At 41.5% G+C, this 16,250-nt stretch overlaps 1 protein-coding gene across 1 annotated transcript; it reads left to right on the top strand.

Annotated features, from left to right (window-relative positions):
• The first annotated feature begins 9,887 nt into the window (after positions 1-9,887).
• Positions 9,888-15,795, top strand: LOC148094667 (N-lysine methyltransferase KMT5A-B-like). The gene is made up of 6 exons (XM_087837338.1): positions 9,888-9,908; positions 10,754-10,871; positions 10,968-11,130; positions 11,306-11,498; positions 12,865-12,936; positions 15,493-15,795. The coding sequence occupies exons 2-6, from the start codon at positions 10,763-10,765 to the stop codon at positions 15,793-15,795; spliced, it is 840 nt and encodes a 279-aa protein (XP_087693464.1). The 5' UTR covers positions 9,888-9,908; positions 10,754-10,762.
• The last annotated feature ends 455 nt before the right edge of the window (positions 15,796-16,250 follow it).

Raw genomic sequence — 16,250 nt, 5'->3', positions numbered from 1 at the left:
CTCAGTGAAGCACTGGGTCGGTACCTTGCTCAGGAGTACCTCAGGATAGCTGTTCAGTAGATTCGAAACCCTGACCTTCTGGTCATGGGGCCACCACTCTACCTACTGAGCTATCTCTACTCCCCCATATATCCTCATATGTCCTTGATAAGACTATATAGCTTTAATAAAAGCATGGTTTTGTGCAAACTGTGGAAAAAGGAGTTTGCATACCATCTAAATGCAAAACATGTTGAATCGAGCACAGAAACTGTATATTATGTATATAGTCCCTGTCCTCACTGAAAAGCCTTCAGTTAATCCAAAATGCTGCAGCAAGAGTACTGACAGGGACTAGAAAGAGAGAGCATATTTCTCCTGTTTTGGCTTCCCTTCATTGGCTTCCTGTTAAATCCAGAATTGAATTCAAAATCCTGCTCCTCACATACAAGGTCTTAAATAATCAGGCCCCATCTTATCTTAATGACCTTGTAGTACCATATCACCCTATTAGAGCACTTCGCTCTCGCTCTGCAGGCCTACTTGTTGTTCCTAGAGTATTTAAAAGTAGAATGGGAGGGAGAGCCTTCAGTTTTCAGGCCCCTCTTCTGTGGAACCAGCTTCCAGTTTGGATTCGGGAGACAGACACTATCTCTACTTTTAAGATTAGGCTTAAAACTTTCCTTTTTGCTAAAGCATATAGTTAGGGCTGGACCAGGTGACCCTGAATCCTCCCTTAGTTATGCTGCAATAGATGTAGGCTGCCGGGGGATTCCCATGATGCATTGAGTTTTTCCTTTCCAGTCACCTTTCTCACTCACTATGTATTAACAGACCTCTCTGTATTGAATCGTATCTGTTATTAATCTCTGTCTCTCTTCCACAGCATGTCTTTATCCTGTCTTCCTTCTCTCACCCCAACCGGTCGCAGCAGATGGCCCCGCCCCTCCCTGAGCCTGGTTCTGCCGGAGGTTTCTTCCTGTTAAAAGGGAGTTTTTCCTTCCCACTGTCGCCAAAGTGCTTGCTCATAGGGGGTCATATGATTGTTGGGCTTTTCTCTGTATCTATGAAGCGCCTTGAGGCGACATTTGTTGTGATTTGGCGCTATATAAATAAAATTGAATTGAATTGAATTGAATATATGTGTGTGTGTGTGTCTGTGTGTGTGTGTGTGTGTGTGTGTGTGTGTGCGCAAAGGTGGTTTATGAGGACATTTCACAAGAATACACGCCACACTGTCCGGACATTTGGAATTATGAGGACAGGGCCGATGTCCTCACAATTCATGGAATGAAAACTCGATGTGAGGGTGCTTAAATAGGTGTCAAAAGCCTAAATTCAAAATTTCAGCGAAATCGAAAAAAAGTCCTTACTATTCACAATTACCCAACTTTTGTGTATAATCTGTGTATCAACACAGCTCCCCTGTAGACCGGTTTGGGTACTGCACCTGGTCATGAATATTCACACAACGTGTATTTTTTAAGGCTTCTGATTGGCTAACAGCCGGAAGGTCCCTATAATTACGGTTTTTGTCAGATAGTGTGTGTTACATAAAACAATTCTGTGTTCTGATTGGCTGGCAGGCAGAAGGTCCTTATAATTACGGGGTTTTTTTTAAAAAGATTGTGTGTTACATAACAAAGTTCTGTATTCTGACTGGCTGACAGTTGGAAGGTACCCATTGTTGTAGTTTTTATTAAAAATAGTGTTTCAAAACATGACCATAGATAAATCCTTAAAACTCTGTTAAATTTAAAACTCCACTTTCAGTGATACTGAGATGACTAAACTACTTAATCTAGCACTTAATATATACTGTAGTTATGCTTTATTAACTCTTGACTGTGTGATGGTTAATTTTTTAAGCATTTCTTTTTTCATATTTTGCTCTAGGAATCCTTTATATTATATATATTATATGTATTATTATATATTATAATAGAGGAGAGGAGAAAAGTGCGACCGCCTTCGTCAAGAGCAGTTTTCCTATTTTATTGTGAAGGTCCTGTGTTTCCATGTTCATTCTGTTCAGTTTTGCTCCCCCTGTCTCGTTATGGTTATTCGTGTTACTGTGTTCCTTGTGTGTTCTCACTTCCTTCTTATCCTTCTGTGTATTTAGGTCAGTGTCTCCCTCAGTCCTGTGTTGCTTCCTCCCTCCTTACTATGTGCGTGTCCCTGTGTCCTTCCTCATGTATTTAGGGCTCCCATTATAGTTCATGTTATTTTTCCCAGTTTCGGTTTTGTATGACTTTTTTGTGCTCAGTAATAAAGCTGTATTTTAAGTTCACATTTCACCCTAGTGAGTTTGCGTTTGGGTCCTATCCTGCATGAAATCAGCTGCTTTATGACACCATCTGTCATGGCTGGGCAACACTCGTTGCCTTGTTGTTGTTCGTGTGTAATTTACGTTGAGTACGCTAACCACGTTATTAAATTAATGCACGTAAGGTGAACTAGCAAACACCGTCATATTTACATGCGGCTGTCTTCTTGTTTGATGGCAGATACTCCCTTCACCCTGGCCAAAGGCTAAAATGACCAAAGAAAAAGAGGGAAACAGCTAAACATGAGAGGTTTTTGGATAAAGTTTGTGTTTTTTTCCATTGTTTAAGCACTGCTTCCAGCCAAGAGTAATGCCATAAATCCCCTATAGCTGCAGAAATGGCTAACATTCTTATCTTTTTACAAAAAAACAGCTAAACATGAGAGGTTTTTGGACAAAGTGTGTGTTCTCCATTCTTTAAGCACCGGTTCAAGCACCGTTTAAGCACCGGCACCGTTTCAAAAGTACCGGTTTGGTACTGGTATCGGATAAAACCTAAACGATACCCATCCCTAATCATCAGTGCATCAGGAAGATAAACACAAGTGATTAGGTGCTTAGTAAATAGTTCAAGCAGCTGAAACCTCAGGAGGAGGAGGTGGAGCAGGAAGCATCATGGAAGGACAAACCCTTGTAGGATGAAGCACTAATCAGGGCTCCAAGTGCAAGACCAGTAGAGGCTGGTGTTTACCACACCAGGCAGGACCCTAGATCCAGTCTGTGCAAAGATGCCTGCCATATATGATCTCTCACCTTCTCAACAAAATCCAAAGGGTTCTGGATGTGGTGTTTGGAGCTGCATATAAATGGGTAGTGGACAGAAGACAGAAATGTTGAGATGTTATAGGTGACCAAATTGATCATCCAAACTATTGTTCTTAAACATACACCCTGGCCTCATCAGTTCTCATGGCCACTGATCAATGGTCATGACAAATTGGATACTAATGATCATGGAACTGACCTCACAGCCCATTGTTGATGCTAGTTTCTGTCATTATGTAAATGTACTGTTTATAAGGTTGGGGAAACCTGCAGTAGGCTGAGACTGAAGAATTCACCAGTTGGGGATGAAACATTTCTAAAAATCACTAAAAATAGTATGTCCAGATGAACAGATTCAGCATTCTGGTACTCTTTAAAGAATGTAAAAATAAGGTTTGAGATTAGCCTATAATTAGATAAGTCAGCTGGGTAAAGTGATGACTTTTCTCTTGTTTATAGTCCCCTCATGCTTCAAGAGGACCACTGTCCTGAAGAAACCTAATGTGAGCTGACTCAGTGACTGTCACCCAAGAGCACTTACGCCCATTGTTATGAAGTGCTTTGAGCATATAGTCAAAGTTCACATCACATCTTCAATGCCTGCTCGACCAGTTTCAGTTTACCTACAGGCCAGAAAGATCCACAGATGATGCAATAGCATTAGCTCAGCATATTGCCCTCTCCCACCTGGATCATAAAACACATGCAGTGGTGTGAAAAAGTATTTGCCCCCTTCCTAATTTCTTAGTTTTTTTTATTTTATTTTTTTGCATATTTATCACACTCACATGTTTCAGATCATCAAACACGTTTTCATATTACACAAAGATAATATGAGTAAATACAAAATTTACTAAGGGAAATAAGCTATCCATACCTACCCGGTCCAGTGTGAAATAGTAACTGCCCCCTCTTGTTAAATCATCAATTAACAGTTTTTGTAAAGCTGAGTTCAGTTTCACTGGCCACACCCATACCTGATTATTACAGACCTGCTGAATGAAGAAATCACTTAAAGAGAACCTGTCTGACAAAGTGAAGAAGGCTAAAAGATCTCAAAAAGCCAAAGAGCTTCACAATCTACAAAAACAATATGAGAAACAAAGTCATTGACATCTATCCATCTGGGAAGGGTTACAAAGACATTTCCATCGCTTTGGCACTGCAGAGAGTCATTATCCACAAATGGAGAAGACTTAAAACAGTGCTGAACCTTCCCAGGAGCAGCCTGCCTACCAAAATTACTCTAAGAGCGCACTGCCGACTCATCAAGGAGGTCACAAGAGAACAGCCAGAACAGCATCTAAAGAACTGCAGACCTCACTTGTCTCAGTTAAGATCAGAGTTCATTATTCAACAATAAGAAAAAGTCTGGGCAAAAATGGCATCCATGGGAGAGGTCCAAGGAAAAAACTACCATTGACCAAAAAGAACACAAGGGCTCCTCTCATATGTGCCATCCTGAAGACTTTTGGGAAAATATTCTGTTGACTGACAAGACAAAAGATGAACATTTTGGAAGCTTTGAATCCCGTTACATCTTTTATCAAACTAACACAACATTTCATAAAAAGAACATATAGCAACAGTCACACATGGTGGTGTTATGTGATGGTCTGGAACTGCTTTGCTTCATGACACCTTGCTGTAATTGATGGAACCATGACTTCTGCTCTCTACCAGAAAATCCTGAAGGAGAATGGCCGGCAATCAGTTCATGTCCTGAAGTGGACATGAACTGAACATGAACTCATGAAGTTGGGTACTTGGGTTATACAAAAGGACAATGATCTGAAACACATCAGTAAGTCCACCTTTGACTGGTTAAAAACCCTCAAAAGGAAACCAAAATAAAGGTTTTGGATGGGCAGGTGACACTACCATCATTCGTTGCATTTCAGATGGAGACGAGTCTGCTTACAGAGCAGAGGTGAGAGCCCTGACATGGTGTCAGGAAAACAACCTACTGCTACCTACCCTGTCACTTGGTGTTCGCTCGCTCTGTAGTAGAGTATCACTTCCTGTTCCTGCTCAAACACAGTGGTGTTTCTGAGTAGCTTATTTGCTTAGCAGTTTAATTAACAACTTTTAAATACATTCTTTTTTCAGAGTATAATCTTCACGTGCTTCATCCGAAGCACACTTTCTGTGTACTCACTACCTAATTTATAGCCAAAGTTTTCACTCACTGTCTCTGTACTGTTTTGCTAGCTTAGCTTAGCTCGTAGCCGACTCGTTAGCACCATGGCTACTTCACCTGTCCCTCCTGCACTTTCTTGCTCATTGTGTCAGATGTTTAGTTACTCCTCGGCCTCCTTTAGCAGTAATGATATCTGTAACAAATGTAGCATATTTGCAGCTCTGGAGGCCAGGATTACTGAATTGGAGACTCGGCATCGCACCCTTCATTCACCCTTAGCTAGCCAGGCCCCTGTAGCTGGTGCAGCCGAAGATAGCGTAGGCCCCGCTAGCTGTTCCCCGGCAGATCCCAAGCAGCTGGGGAAAGAGGGCGGCTGGGTGACGATGAGGAGGAAGCATAGTCCTAAACAGAAGCCCCAGGTACACCACCAACCCGTTCATGTGTCTAACCGTTTTTCCCCACTCTGCGACACACCCGCTGGGGGTCAAACTCTGGTAATTGGTGATTCTGTTCTCAGACATGTGAAGCTAGAGACACCGGCAACCATAGTCAATTGTCTTCCAGGGGCCAGAGCAGGCGACATTGAAGGAAATTTAAAACTGCTGGCTAAGGGTAAACGTAAATTCAGTAAAATCATAATTCACGTCGGCAGTAATGACACCCGGTTACGCCAATCGGAGGTCACTAAAATCAATATTGAATCGGTGTGCAACTTTGCCAAAACAATGTCGGACTCTGTAGTTTTCTCTGGTCCCCTCCCCAATCAGACCAGGAGTGACATATTTAGCCGCATGTTCTCCTTAAATTGCTGGCTGTCTGAGTGGTGTCCCAGAAACGATGTGGGCTTCATAGATAATTGGCAAACCTTCTGGAGGAAACCTGGTCTTGTTAGGAGAGACGGCATCCATCCCACTTTGGATGGAGCAGCTCTCATTTCTAGAAATATGGACAAATTTATTAAACCCCTCAAAATATGACTATCCAGAGTTGGGACCAGGAAGCAGAGTTGCAGTCTTACACGCCTCTCTGCAGCTTCTCTCCTCCTGCTACCCCCCCAAAAACCCATCTCCATAAAGACTGTGTCTGCTTCCAAAAAGACAAAAAACAAACTAAAAACCAGCAACAAACAACTTAAACATAAACAATTACAAAGAAAGAACAATACAGTATCCACATCTGAACCAAAGAGTAAAACAGTGAAATGTGGATTATTAAATATTAGGTCTCTCTCCTCCAAGTCTCTGTTAGTACATGACTTAATAATTGATCAACAAATTGATTTACTCTGCCTTACAGAAACCTGATTGCAGCAGGATGATTATGTTAATTTAAATGAATCAACACCCCCGAGTCATTCTAACTACCAGAAATCTCGAAGCACAGGTTGAGGGGGCGGTGTGGCAGCAATTTTTCACACCAGTCTATTAATTAATGAAAGACCAAGACAGACTTTTAATTCATTTGAAAGCCTGATGCTTAACATTGTCCACCCCAGCTGTGAAACTCAGAAACCAGTCTTACTTGTTATCATCTATTGTCCACCCGGCCTTACACAGCAGGGTGAACATGGTTGAAACGCAGACAGACCAGCGACCAGCACACGAGAAGACACGACTTAAATATACACAGAAGAACATCGGGAGATTACACACAGGTGGGGAACATAGCTAGAAGTAATTGACGAGACGAGACAAGGGACAGAAACAAAAAAAAAAAAAAAAAAAAAAAAAAAGACAAGGAGCATAAGTCCAGAAACACATGAAAACGATTCAAAACAAAGCTAAACCAGATCAAACATGAGTCCACAAAAAAGTTCAGGGGGGTCGACAGCACATGAGCCAAATCCAGAACAGTTCAGGGGGGCGGCCGTGTGGACAGCAGCGGCGGCGGCAACGCAGGCGAAACAAGTCAGGAGGAAGGCAGTGGCGGCAACAGAGCAGGTCCGGAGGCCAACGGCAGTGTAGCAACCGCAGCACCAGACGAGGAGGGACCAGACGAGGAGGGACCAGACGAGGAGGGACCAGACGAGGAGGGACCAGACGAGGAGGGACCAGACGAGGAGGGACCAGACGGCAGCGTGGCAGCCACGGAACCAGACGGCAGCGTGGCAGCTGCAGGTGGTGACGCTGCAGGCGATGGTGTGTAAGTTGCAGGTGGTGGCTGAACGGACTCCCTAGAGCCGTCAGCGGACACGAGGATATGCTGGCTGGGTCCTCCGGGACCCCCAGCTAACGAGACGTGATGCCGGACGGGCTCCTCGGACCGTGCAGCTGACGAGGCGTGACGCGGACTAGGCTCTCCTGAACCCCCAGCTGACGAGACGTGACACTGGCGGGGCTCTCCAGAACCCCCAGCCGTGCTACTGGCTGAGCTAGCGGCAACACAGGAGACTGAATGGCAGACTGAACTCAGGGCAGCTGGGCAGCAGACTGAACTGAGGGCGACTGAAGTAATGGTTGAGATGATAATGGTGGTGGAGTTGGCAACTGAGCTAAAGGCAGCAGGGCTGCAGACTGAGCGACAGGCAGCGGGGCTTCAGACCGAGCGACAGGCAGCGGGGCTGCAGACCGAGCTGCAGGCAGCGGGGCTGCAGACCGAGCTGCAGGCAGCGGGGCTGCAGACTTGAGCTGCAGGCGGGGCTGCAGACTGAGTGGGGGAGGGTGAAGATGAAGTTTGTGGAGAATGAAATCCTGAATGAGCGGGTGCAGTTAGTCCAATAGCCAGGGGTGGCCGGAAATGAGCTGCTGTAGCCTGGCTTCCACAGCGCAGAGCAGCTCACTCTCCCTCATGCTCTAGCCATAGGTTGACCAACCTGGAAGCAGAGTCGATTATGACCTCCTGAAGTTCCTTGGGTGGGGCAAATGCCGATGGATCCATAATGTGGCTGGTCAGTAATGTCACAGCGAACGGGATGAGACATGTGGAGGAATTAAATGAGGATCCAAGCGCAGGTACTCGTAGATGCGAAGGAGATTTATTGAAAAAATAAAGCACAAGGTGGAAATGGCAAAACGGAAACAAAACTAATCTATACTGGGACAAACTAAACTACTGAACAGCAAACATGAACACGAACATGAAGGAAGGTGAGCAGTTGAACCTGAAGTTGGACAGCAGGGTGAACACGGTTGAAACACAGACAGACCAGCGACCAGCACACGAGAAGACACGACTTAAATACACACAGGTGGGGAACACAACTGGAAGTAATTGACGAGACGAGACAAGGGAAGCTAAACTGAATACACTCACATAAGACACGGACCTTCACAATAAAACAGGAAACAAGAAACAACTACACAAAGATGCAGACTAGACACTAAACTAAACCTACAGGAGGGCACCAGAACAAATCTACACTAAACATGAGACACAAAACCTAAGAACTAATCCCTTAACAAGAATAAACAAAAACATAGAATTCTACTAATAATCAACAAAGCACAAGAATCAGAATACAATCCAAAATTAAACCAAAACACAAGAACTCAAAATGCTGGGTCAAAATGACCCAGAACCGTGACACCTTACTTTTTTTCATGTTTGTCAAATAAAGGATGGTTAAAATTCTTTGAGCCTTTAAAAAACACACCTGATTTGTCTGCTAGATGTGGATGTGATTGTTAGCTTCAAGCCACGGCACATCTTGGAGCCACTTTTCTGAAAAAAGTCTTTTCTCTGGCTCTGGTTGGTGTTTCTTAGCTAGTGGTGGCACACCAAAGAAGCTGCTTAATGTCTGTTGTTTTTTTGGACATTTAGCTGGTGACAAGCAACACATATAAGATTAAATGAGACAGTCAAGTACGCAAAGTGTCACTACGCATTCCTAATTTTTGTCACGCATTCGTACCTGCGTACCAGTTATGTGCACCCCTGTCTATAACACACAGCCAAACAACTACTCACTCAATAACTACTATCAAATTATCATATCTATTCAACCTAACATACATGTTTTGCATTTAATCTGTCAAGTTTGTTGTTATAACTAATAACTAATGCAGGAAAATGGCATGTTTCTTTAAGGTTTTGTTCTGCTTGTTCTATATTGTAAACAGAGCCAATTTTACACTGTATAATTTCCATAGGATTTATTAGTTTCAGATTTTTTTAGTCATATCATATGATCTCATTTATTCTGTACTGCTAAACAAAACAATGTTTGGTTTCTCAAACTGTCCATAATTGCTAGTGATAAATTCATTGGTTTCAGGATGCACCTTCTGTATCTTCAAACAAAAGATCAGAACAAAAATATAATAATTAAATACATTTTTCCGAAGAAAGCCACATCTTGATACATGCTGGTTTAACATAAGGATCTAAAATATGTCACACTATGTTGTTGGTTGAATCTCAGATTTGTTTAACATATGCAGATGCAAGTGTAAAACCATTGCTTCAGTGGTGGACCTCGGCTGGTGGTGTGTGAGGAAACATGTATTCCCTTGTAGTGTACCTTTGCCTCAAATAAATAACTAAATACTTTTTAAAAGAGGAATTTCCTATAAACAAACAAATGCAATAAAACTCAGTCCTTCGTCACTGTAAATGTTTCACTGAAATTCCATAAAAAAGTCAGAACTCTCATCACCTGACCACTTTTTAGCCAATGAGCTGTTTTTCACCCCTCCCCCTCACTTCGTGACTTCGAGTTGAGGAGTACCGATACCGACGCTGGTGTGGAGAAGCCAACAGGTAACTTTAAACTTTAAACTTTCGAATTTTGCCAGCTTTGTAGCCCAGCAACTGGTCAGATTTAGTTTTGTTGAGATTTTTCTTTGGTGTATATTCCTTGATTGAGTTTTGTATTTCAATGTAATTCTCATGCTAAAGCTAGCTTTTTTGATGACACGCGGTTGTGTATTTAATTAGTCAAGGTTAAATACCTAGTCTAACACACACCTTTTTAGTTAAACTGTAACATTTGAAATTACTGAGATGTTATTATTTATTCATCCATCCCACTGTCTCCAGATTTTAAGCAACGCTGAAATATAGGTGACACGCTATTAATGAGACATTTCAGATAACCGAGGTAGCTAACATTTAACTCTCTGGAGTGCAGATTATATGACCAATTTACGGTGTATCAGCAACATGCGTATATAACAGTTTTTAAAAATGTGTTGATAGGCCAAGTAAAACCAGAGTTATGATACACAATTTACGCTTTTTCCTGAAAACTGTCGTCAAGTTTAGTGCAGGAAAATATAAAAACGGTATTTTCTTAAAAAACAAAACATAGATACATTATTGCCTCTCAATTCAATTTTATTTATATAGCGCCAAATCACAACAAAAGTCGCCTCAAGGCGCTTCATAGATGCAGAGAAAAACCCAACAATCTCATTTCCTATTGTGGTGGATAAATGAACATGAGCCGATAAAACAATTAAATCAAAAGTAGTCAAAAACAGCCGATTATACCATTGACTCCAGAGGGTTAAAGACACCTCCTGTGAAAGATCAGTTTTCATTATCAACTATTTTCCTGAAATATTAAATAAATTGTACTATTTTTTTTTCTTTTTCTGAGACAGTGTATTGCAATGAGGCCCCCGAGAGCAAAAATTAAACCAAAAGATGAAGCAGTAAAATTTTCATCTTTGGGGCAGGACAAAGATGGATTTGAAGTGAAATTCATAAATTCAGTAAAAGGTGAGGTACTAGGATACTTGTTGAGGATTTTTGGCACAGTCATAAGTTTAACCATTGTAGTAGACCCATGTTGACATTTTCTATTTTCTTTGTAAGGTCGAGGAGTGTTTAGTAGGTGCAACTATAACAAAGGAGACTTCCTTCTGGAATATCGCGGAGACGTTGTAACCAAGAAGGAATATGAAAACAGAACAAGATTGTACCATGACGCCTTAAAGGTTTTTCTTTTTGAATTCAGGTACAATGGACAACAATTGTGGTATGTAAATTAAAATAATTCATTTTTCAGCCTACTTTTTGCAAAAGTTGTGACGACCACATTAAGACAAACTGCTAGCTTGTTACAAATCCATATAATTAAAAATGTAATCAAATTGTTCAGCCTTTTTATAAACCTTGTGTAATTTTGTGTCTTACATTTTTTGTTATCTCAGCATTGATGCAGCCAGAGAGGATGGCTCCTTGGGCAGACTGGTGAATGACGATCACGTGAGCCCAAACAGCAAAATGAGGACAATCACAGTAAATGGAAAGCCTCATCTCTGTTTATTTGCCATAAAAGACATCAAGCCGGGGGAAGCAATAACATACAACTACGGTGACTCTGACTGGCCATGGAGAGTAAAGGTATATATTATATTTACATTTACCGTAGTGTAGTGTAGTATTGTATAGTCTCAACTTATCTGTGTTGAATGGATGTTAATGTACTTTTCTGTTTGCTTGCACAAGGTTTCAGAGCACCCTGACCGTTCTCAAGCTGATGTGCCCATGGCATCGTCCTCCTTTGAAGTTGATGAGCAGGTGACTAATTTTCTGGTGTTGTTATTATTGCAACAAGAACACAGCCGAGTTGTTTGGATGTTGATAGTGAGGGTGTTAGACACAAGTCCTATAGTGTTGGTTAATGTAAGATACCTACATTATGAGGACTGTGTGTGGATACTGCCGAGTGTCATGTTGGTTCACACTGGAGAATTAATTTTCACTCAATATTAATTCATTACATTTACCTCATTTATGTCAATAACCAGTGTACCTTCATAATTGTATTGTATATTCTCAACGTATCTGTGTTGAATGGATGTTAATGTACTTTTGTGTTTGCTTGCACAAGGTTTCAGAGCACCCTGGCCGTCCTCAAGCTGCTGTGCCCATGGCATCGTCCTCCTTTGAAGTTGATGAGCAGGTGACTAATTTTCTGGTGGTGTTATTATTGCAACAAGAACACAGCCGAGTTGTTTGGATGTTGATAGTGAGGGTGTTAGACACAAGTCCTATAGTGTTGGTTAATGTAAGATACCTACATTATGAGGACTGTGTGTGGATACTGCCGAGTGTCATGTTGGTTCACACTGGAGAATTAATTTTCACTCAATATTAATTCATTACATTTACCTCATTTATGTCAATAACCAGTGTACCTTCATAATTGTATTGTATATTCTCAACGTATCTGTGTTGAATGGATGTTAATGTACTTTTGTGTTTGCTTGCACAAGGTTTCAGAGCACCCTGGCCGTCCTCAAGCTGCTGTGCCCATGGCATCGTCCTCCTTTGAAGTTGATGAGCAGGTGACTAATTTTCTGGTGTTGTTGTTATTGCAACAAGAACACAGCCGAGTTGTTTGGATGTTGATAGTGAGGGTTTTAGACACAAGTCCTATAGTGTTGGTTAATGTAAGATACCTACATTAGGAGGACTGTGTGTGTTTTGGATGCGTAAGTCTATTGAAAGATGGGCTCTCAAGTCTGTGTGTAACAGAGACCCTGCAGTGTATGAAGCTTTCAGGTACATTATTATGAGGACTGTGTGTGGATACTGCCGAGAGTCATGTTGGTTCACACTGGAGAATTAATTTTCACTCAATATTACTTCATTACATTTACCTCATTTATGTCAATAACCAGTGTACCTTCATAATTGTATTGTATAGTCTCAACGTATCTGTGTTGAATGGATGTTAATGTACTTTTGTGTTTGCTTGCACAAGGTTTCAGAGCACCCTGACCGTTCTCAAGCTGCTGTGCCCATGGCATCGTCCTCCTTTGAAGTTGATGAGCAGGTGACTAATTTTCTGGTGGTGTTATTATTGCAACAAGAACACAGCCGAGTTGTTTGGATGTTGATAGTGAGGGTGTTAGACACAAGTCCTATAGTGTTGGTTAATGTAAGATACCTACATTATGAGGACTGTGTGTGGATACTGCCGAGTGTCATGTTGGTTCACACTGGAGAATTAATTTTCACTCAATATTAATTCATTACATTTACCTCATTTATGTCAATAACCAGTGTACCTTCATAACTGTATTGTATAGTCTCAACGTATCTGTGTTGAATGGATGTTAATGTACTTTTGTGTTTGCTTGCACAAGGTTTCAGAGCACCCTGGCCGTCCTCAAGCTGCTGTGCCCATGGCATCGTCCTCCTTTGAAGTTGATGAGCAGGTGACTAATTTTCTGGTGTTGTTATTATTGCAACAAGAACACAGCCGAGTTGTGTGGATGTTGATAGTGAGGGTGTTAGACACAAGTCCTATAGTGTTGGTTAATGTAAGATACCTACATTATGAGGACTGTGTGTGTTTTGGATGCGTAAGTCTATTGAAAGATGGGCTCTCAAGTCTGTGTGTAACAGAGGCCCTGCAGTGTATGAAGCTTTCAGGTACATTATTATGAGGACTGTGTGTGGATACTGCCGAGAGTCATGTTGGTTCACACTGGAGAATTAATTTTCACTCAATATTACTTCATTACATTTACCTCATTTATGTCAATAACCAGTGTACCTTCATAATTGTATTGTATAGTCTCAACGTATCTGTGTTGAATGGATGTTAATGTACTTTTGTGTTTGCTTGCACAAGGTTTCAGAGCACCCTGACCGTTCTCAAGCTGCTGTGCCCATGGCATCGTCCTCCTTTGAAGTTGATGAGCAGGTGACTAATTTTCTGGTGTTGTTATTATTGCAACAAGAACACAGCCGAGTTGTTTGGATGTTGATAGTGAGGGTGTTAGACACAAGTCCTATAGTGTTGGTTAATGTAAGATACCTACATTATGAGGACTGTGTGTGGATACTGCCGAGTGTCATGTTGGTTCACACTGGAGAATTAATTTTCACTCAATATTACTTCATTACATTTACCTCATTTATGTCAATAACCAGTGTACCTTCATAATTGTATTGTATAGTCTCAACGTATCTGTGTTGAATGGATGTTAATGTACTTTTGTGTTTGCTTGCACAAGGTTTCAGAGCACCCTGGCCGTCCTCAAGCTGCTGTGCCCATGGCATCGTCCTCCTTTGAAGTTGATGAGCAGGTGACTAATTTTCTGGTGTTGTTATTATTGCAACAAGAACACAGCCGAGTTGTGTGGATGTTGATAGTGAGGGTGTTAGACACAAGTCCTATAGTGTTGGTTAATGTAAGATACCTACATTATGAGGACTGTGTGTGTTTTGGATGCGTAAGTCTATTGAAAGATGGGCTCTCAAGTCTGTGTGTAACAGAGGCCCTGCAGTGTATGAAGCTTTCAGGTACATTATTATGAGGACTGTGTGTGGATACTGCCGAGAGTCATGTTGGTTCACACTGGAGAATTAATTTTCACTCAATATTACTTCATTACATTTACCTCATTTATGTCAATAACCAGTGTACCTTCATAATTGTATTGTATAGTCTCAACGTATCTGTGTTGAATGGATGTTAATGTACTTTTGTGTTTGCTTGCACAAGGTTTCAGAGCACCCTGACCGTTCTCAAGCTGCTGTGCCCATGGCATCGTCCTCCTTTGAAGTTGATGAGCAGGTGACTAATTTTCTGGTGTTGTTATTATTGCAACAAGAACACAGCCGAGTTGTGTGGATGTTGATAGTGAGGGTGTTAGACACAAGTCCTATAGTGTTGGTTAATGTAAGATACCTACATTATGAGGACTGTGTGTGGATACTGCCGAGTGTCATGTTGGTTCACACTGGAGAATTAATTTTCACTCAATATTAATTCATTACATTTACCTCATTTATGTCAATAACCAGTGTACCTTCATAATTGTATTGTATAGTCTCAACGTATCTGTGTTGAATGGATGTTAATGTACTTTTGTGTTTGCTTGCACAAGGTTTCAGAGCACCCTGGCCGTCCTCAAGCTGCTGTGCCCATGGCATTGTCCTCCTTTGAAGTTGATGAGCAGGTGACTAATTTTCTGGTGTTGTTATTATTGCAACAAGAACACAGCCGAGTTGTTTGGATGTTGATAGTGAGGGTTTTAGACACAAGTCCTATAGTGTTGGTTAATGTAAGATACCTACATTATGAGGACTGTGTGTGTTTTGGATGCGTAAGTCTATTGAAAGATGGGCTCTCAAGTCTGTGTGTAACAGAGACCCTGCAGTGTATGAAGCTTTCAGGTACATTATTATGAGGACTGTGTGTGGATACTGCCGAGAGTCATGTTGGTTCACACTGGAGAATTAATTTTCACTCAATATTACTTCATTACATTTACCTCATTTATGTCAATAACCAGTGTACCTTCATAACTGTATTGTATAGTCTCAACATATCTGTGTTGAATGGATGTTAATGTACTTTTGTGTTTGCTTGCACAAGGTTTCAGAGCACCCTGGCCGTCCTCAAGCTGCTGTGCCCATGGCATCGTCCTCCTTTGAAGTTGATGAGCAGGTGACTAATTTTCTGGTGTTGTTATTATTGCAACAAGAACACAGCCGAGTTGTGTGGATGTTGATAGTGAGGGTGTTAGACACAAGTCCTATAGTGTTGGTTAATGTAAGATACCTACATTATGAGGACTGTGTGTGTTTTGGATGCGTAAGTCTATTGAAAGATGGGCTCTCAAGTCTGTGTGTAACAGAGACCCTGCAGTGTATGAAGCTTTCAGGTACATTATTATGAGGACTGTGTGTGGATACTGCCGAGAGTCATGTTGGTTCACACTGGAGAATTAATTTTCACTCAATATTACTTCATTACATTTACCTCATTTATGTCAATAACCAGTGTACCTTCATAACTGTATTGTATAGTCTCAACATATCTGTGTTGAATGGATGTTAATGTACTTTTGTGTTTGCTTGCACAAGGTTTCAGAGCACCCTGGCCGTCCTCAAGCTGCTGTGCCCATGGCATCGTCCTCCTTTGAAGTTGATGAGCAGGTGACTAATTTTCTGGTGGTGTTATTATTGCAACAAGAACACAGCCGAGTTGTTTGGATGTTGATAGTGAGGGTGTTAGACACAAGTCCTATAGTGTTGGTTAATGTAAGATACCTACATTATGAGGACTGTGTGTGGATACTGCCGAGTGTCATGTTGGTTCACACTGGAGAATTAATTTTCACTCAATATTAC

This window comes from Neolamprologus brichardi, unplaced genomic scaffold (genome assembly GCF_056152115.1).
Source record: "Neolamprologus brichardi isolate AB-2024 unplaced genomic scaffold, ASM5615211v1 NODE_ptg000031l+_length_7269946_cov_1, whole genome shotgun sequence".
In the NCBI taxonomy this organism is placed as follows: domain Eukaryota; kingdom Metazoa; phylum Chordata; class Actinopteri; order Cichliformes; family Cichlidae; genus Neolamprologus; species Neolamprologus brichardi.
This window is presented reverse-complemented; position numbering and strand designations above follow the sequence as displayed.

Coding starts and splice junctions, on each gene's coding strand:
- LOC148094667 (XM_087837338.1), top strand. CDS start 10,763: ATGAGGCCCCCGAGAGCAAAAATTAAACCAAAAGATGAAGCAGTAAAA. Junction 11,131..11,305: donor TACAATGGACAACAATTGTG/GTATGTAAATTA, acceptor TTGTTATCTCAG/CATTGATGCAGCCAGAGAGG. Junction 12,937..15,492: donor CCTTTGAAGTTGATGAGCAG/GTGACTAATTTT, acceptor TGCTTGCACAAG/GTTTCAGAGCACCCTGGCCG.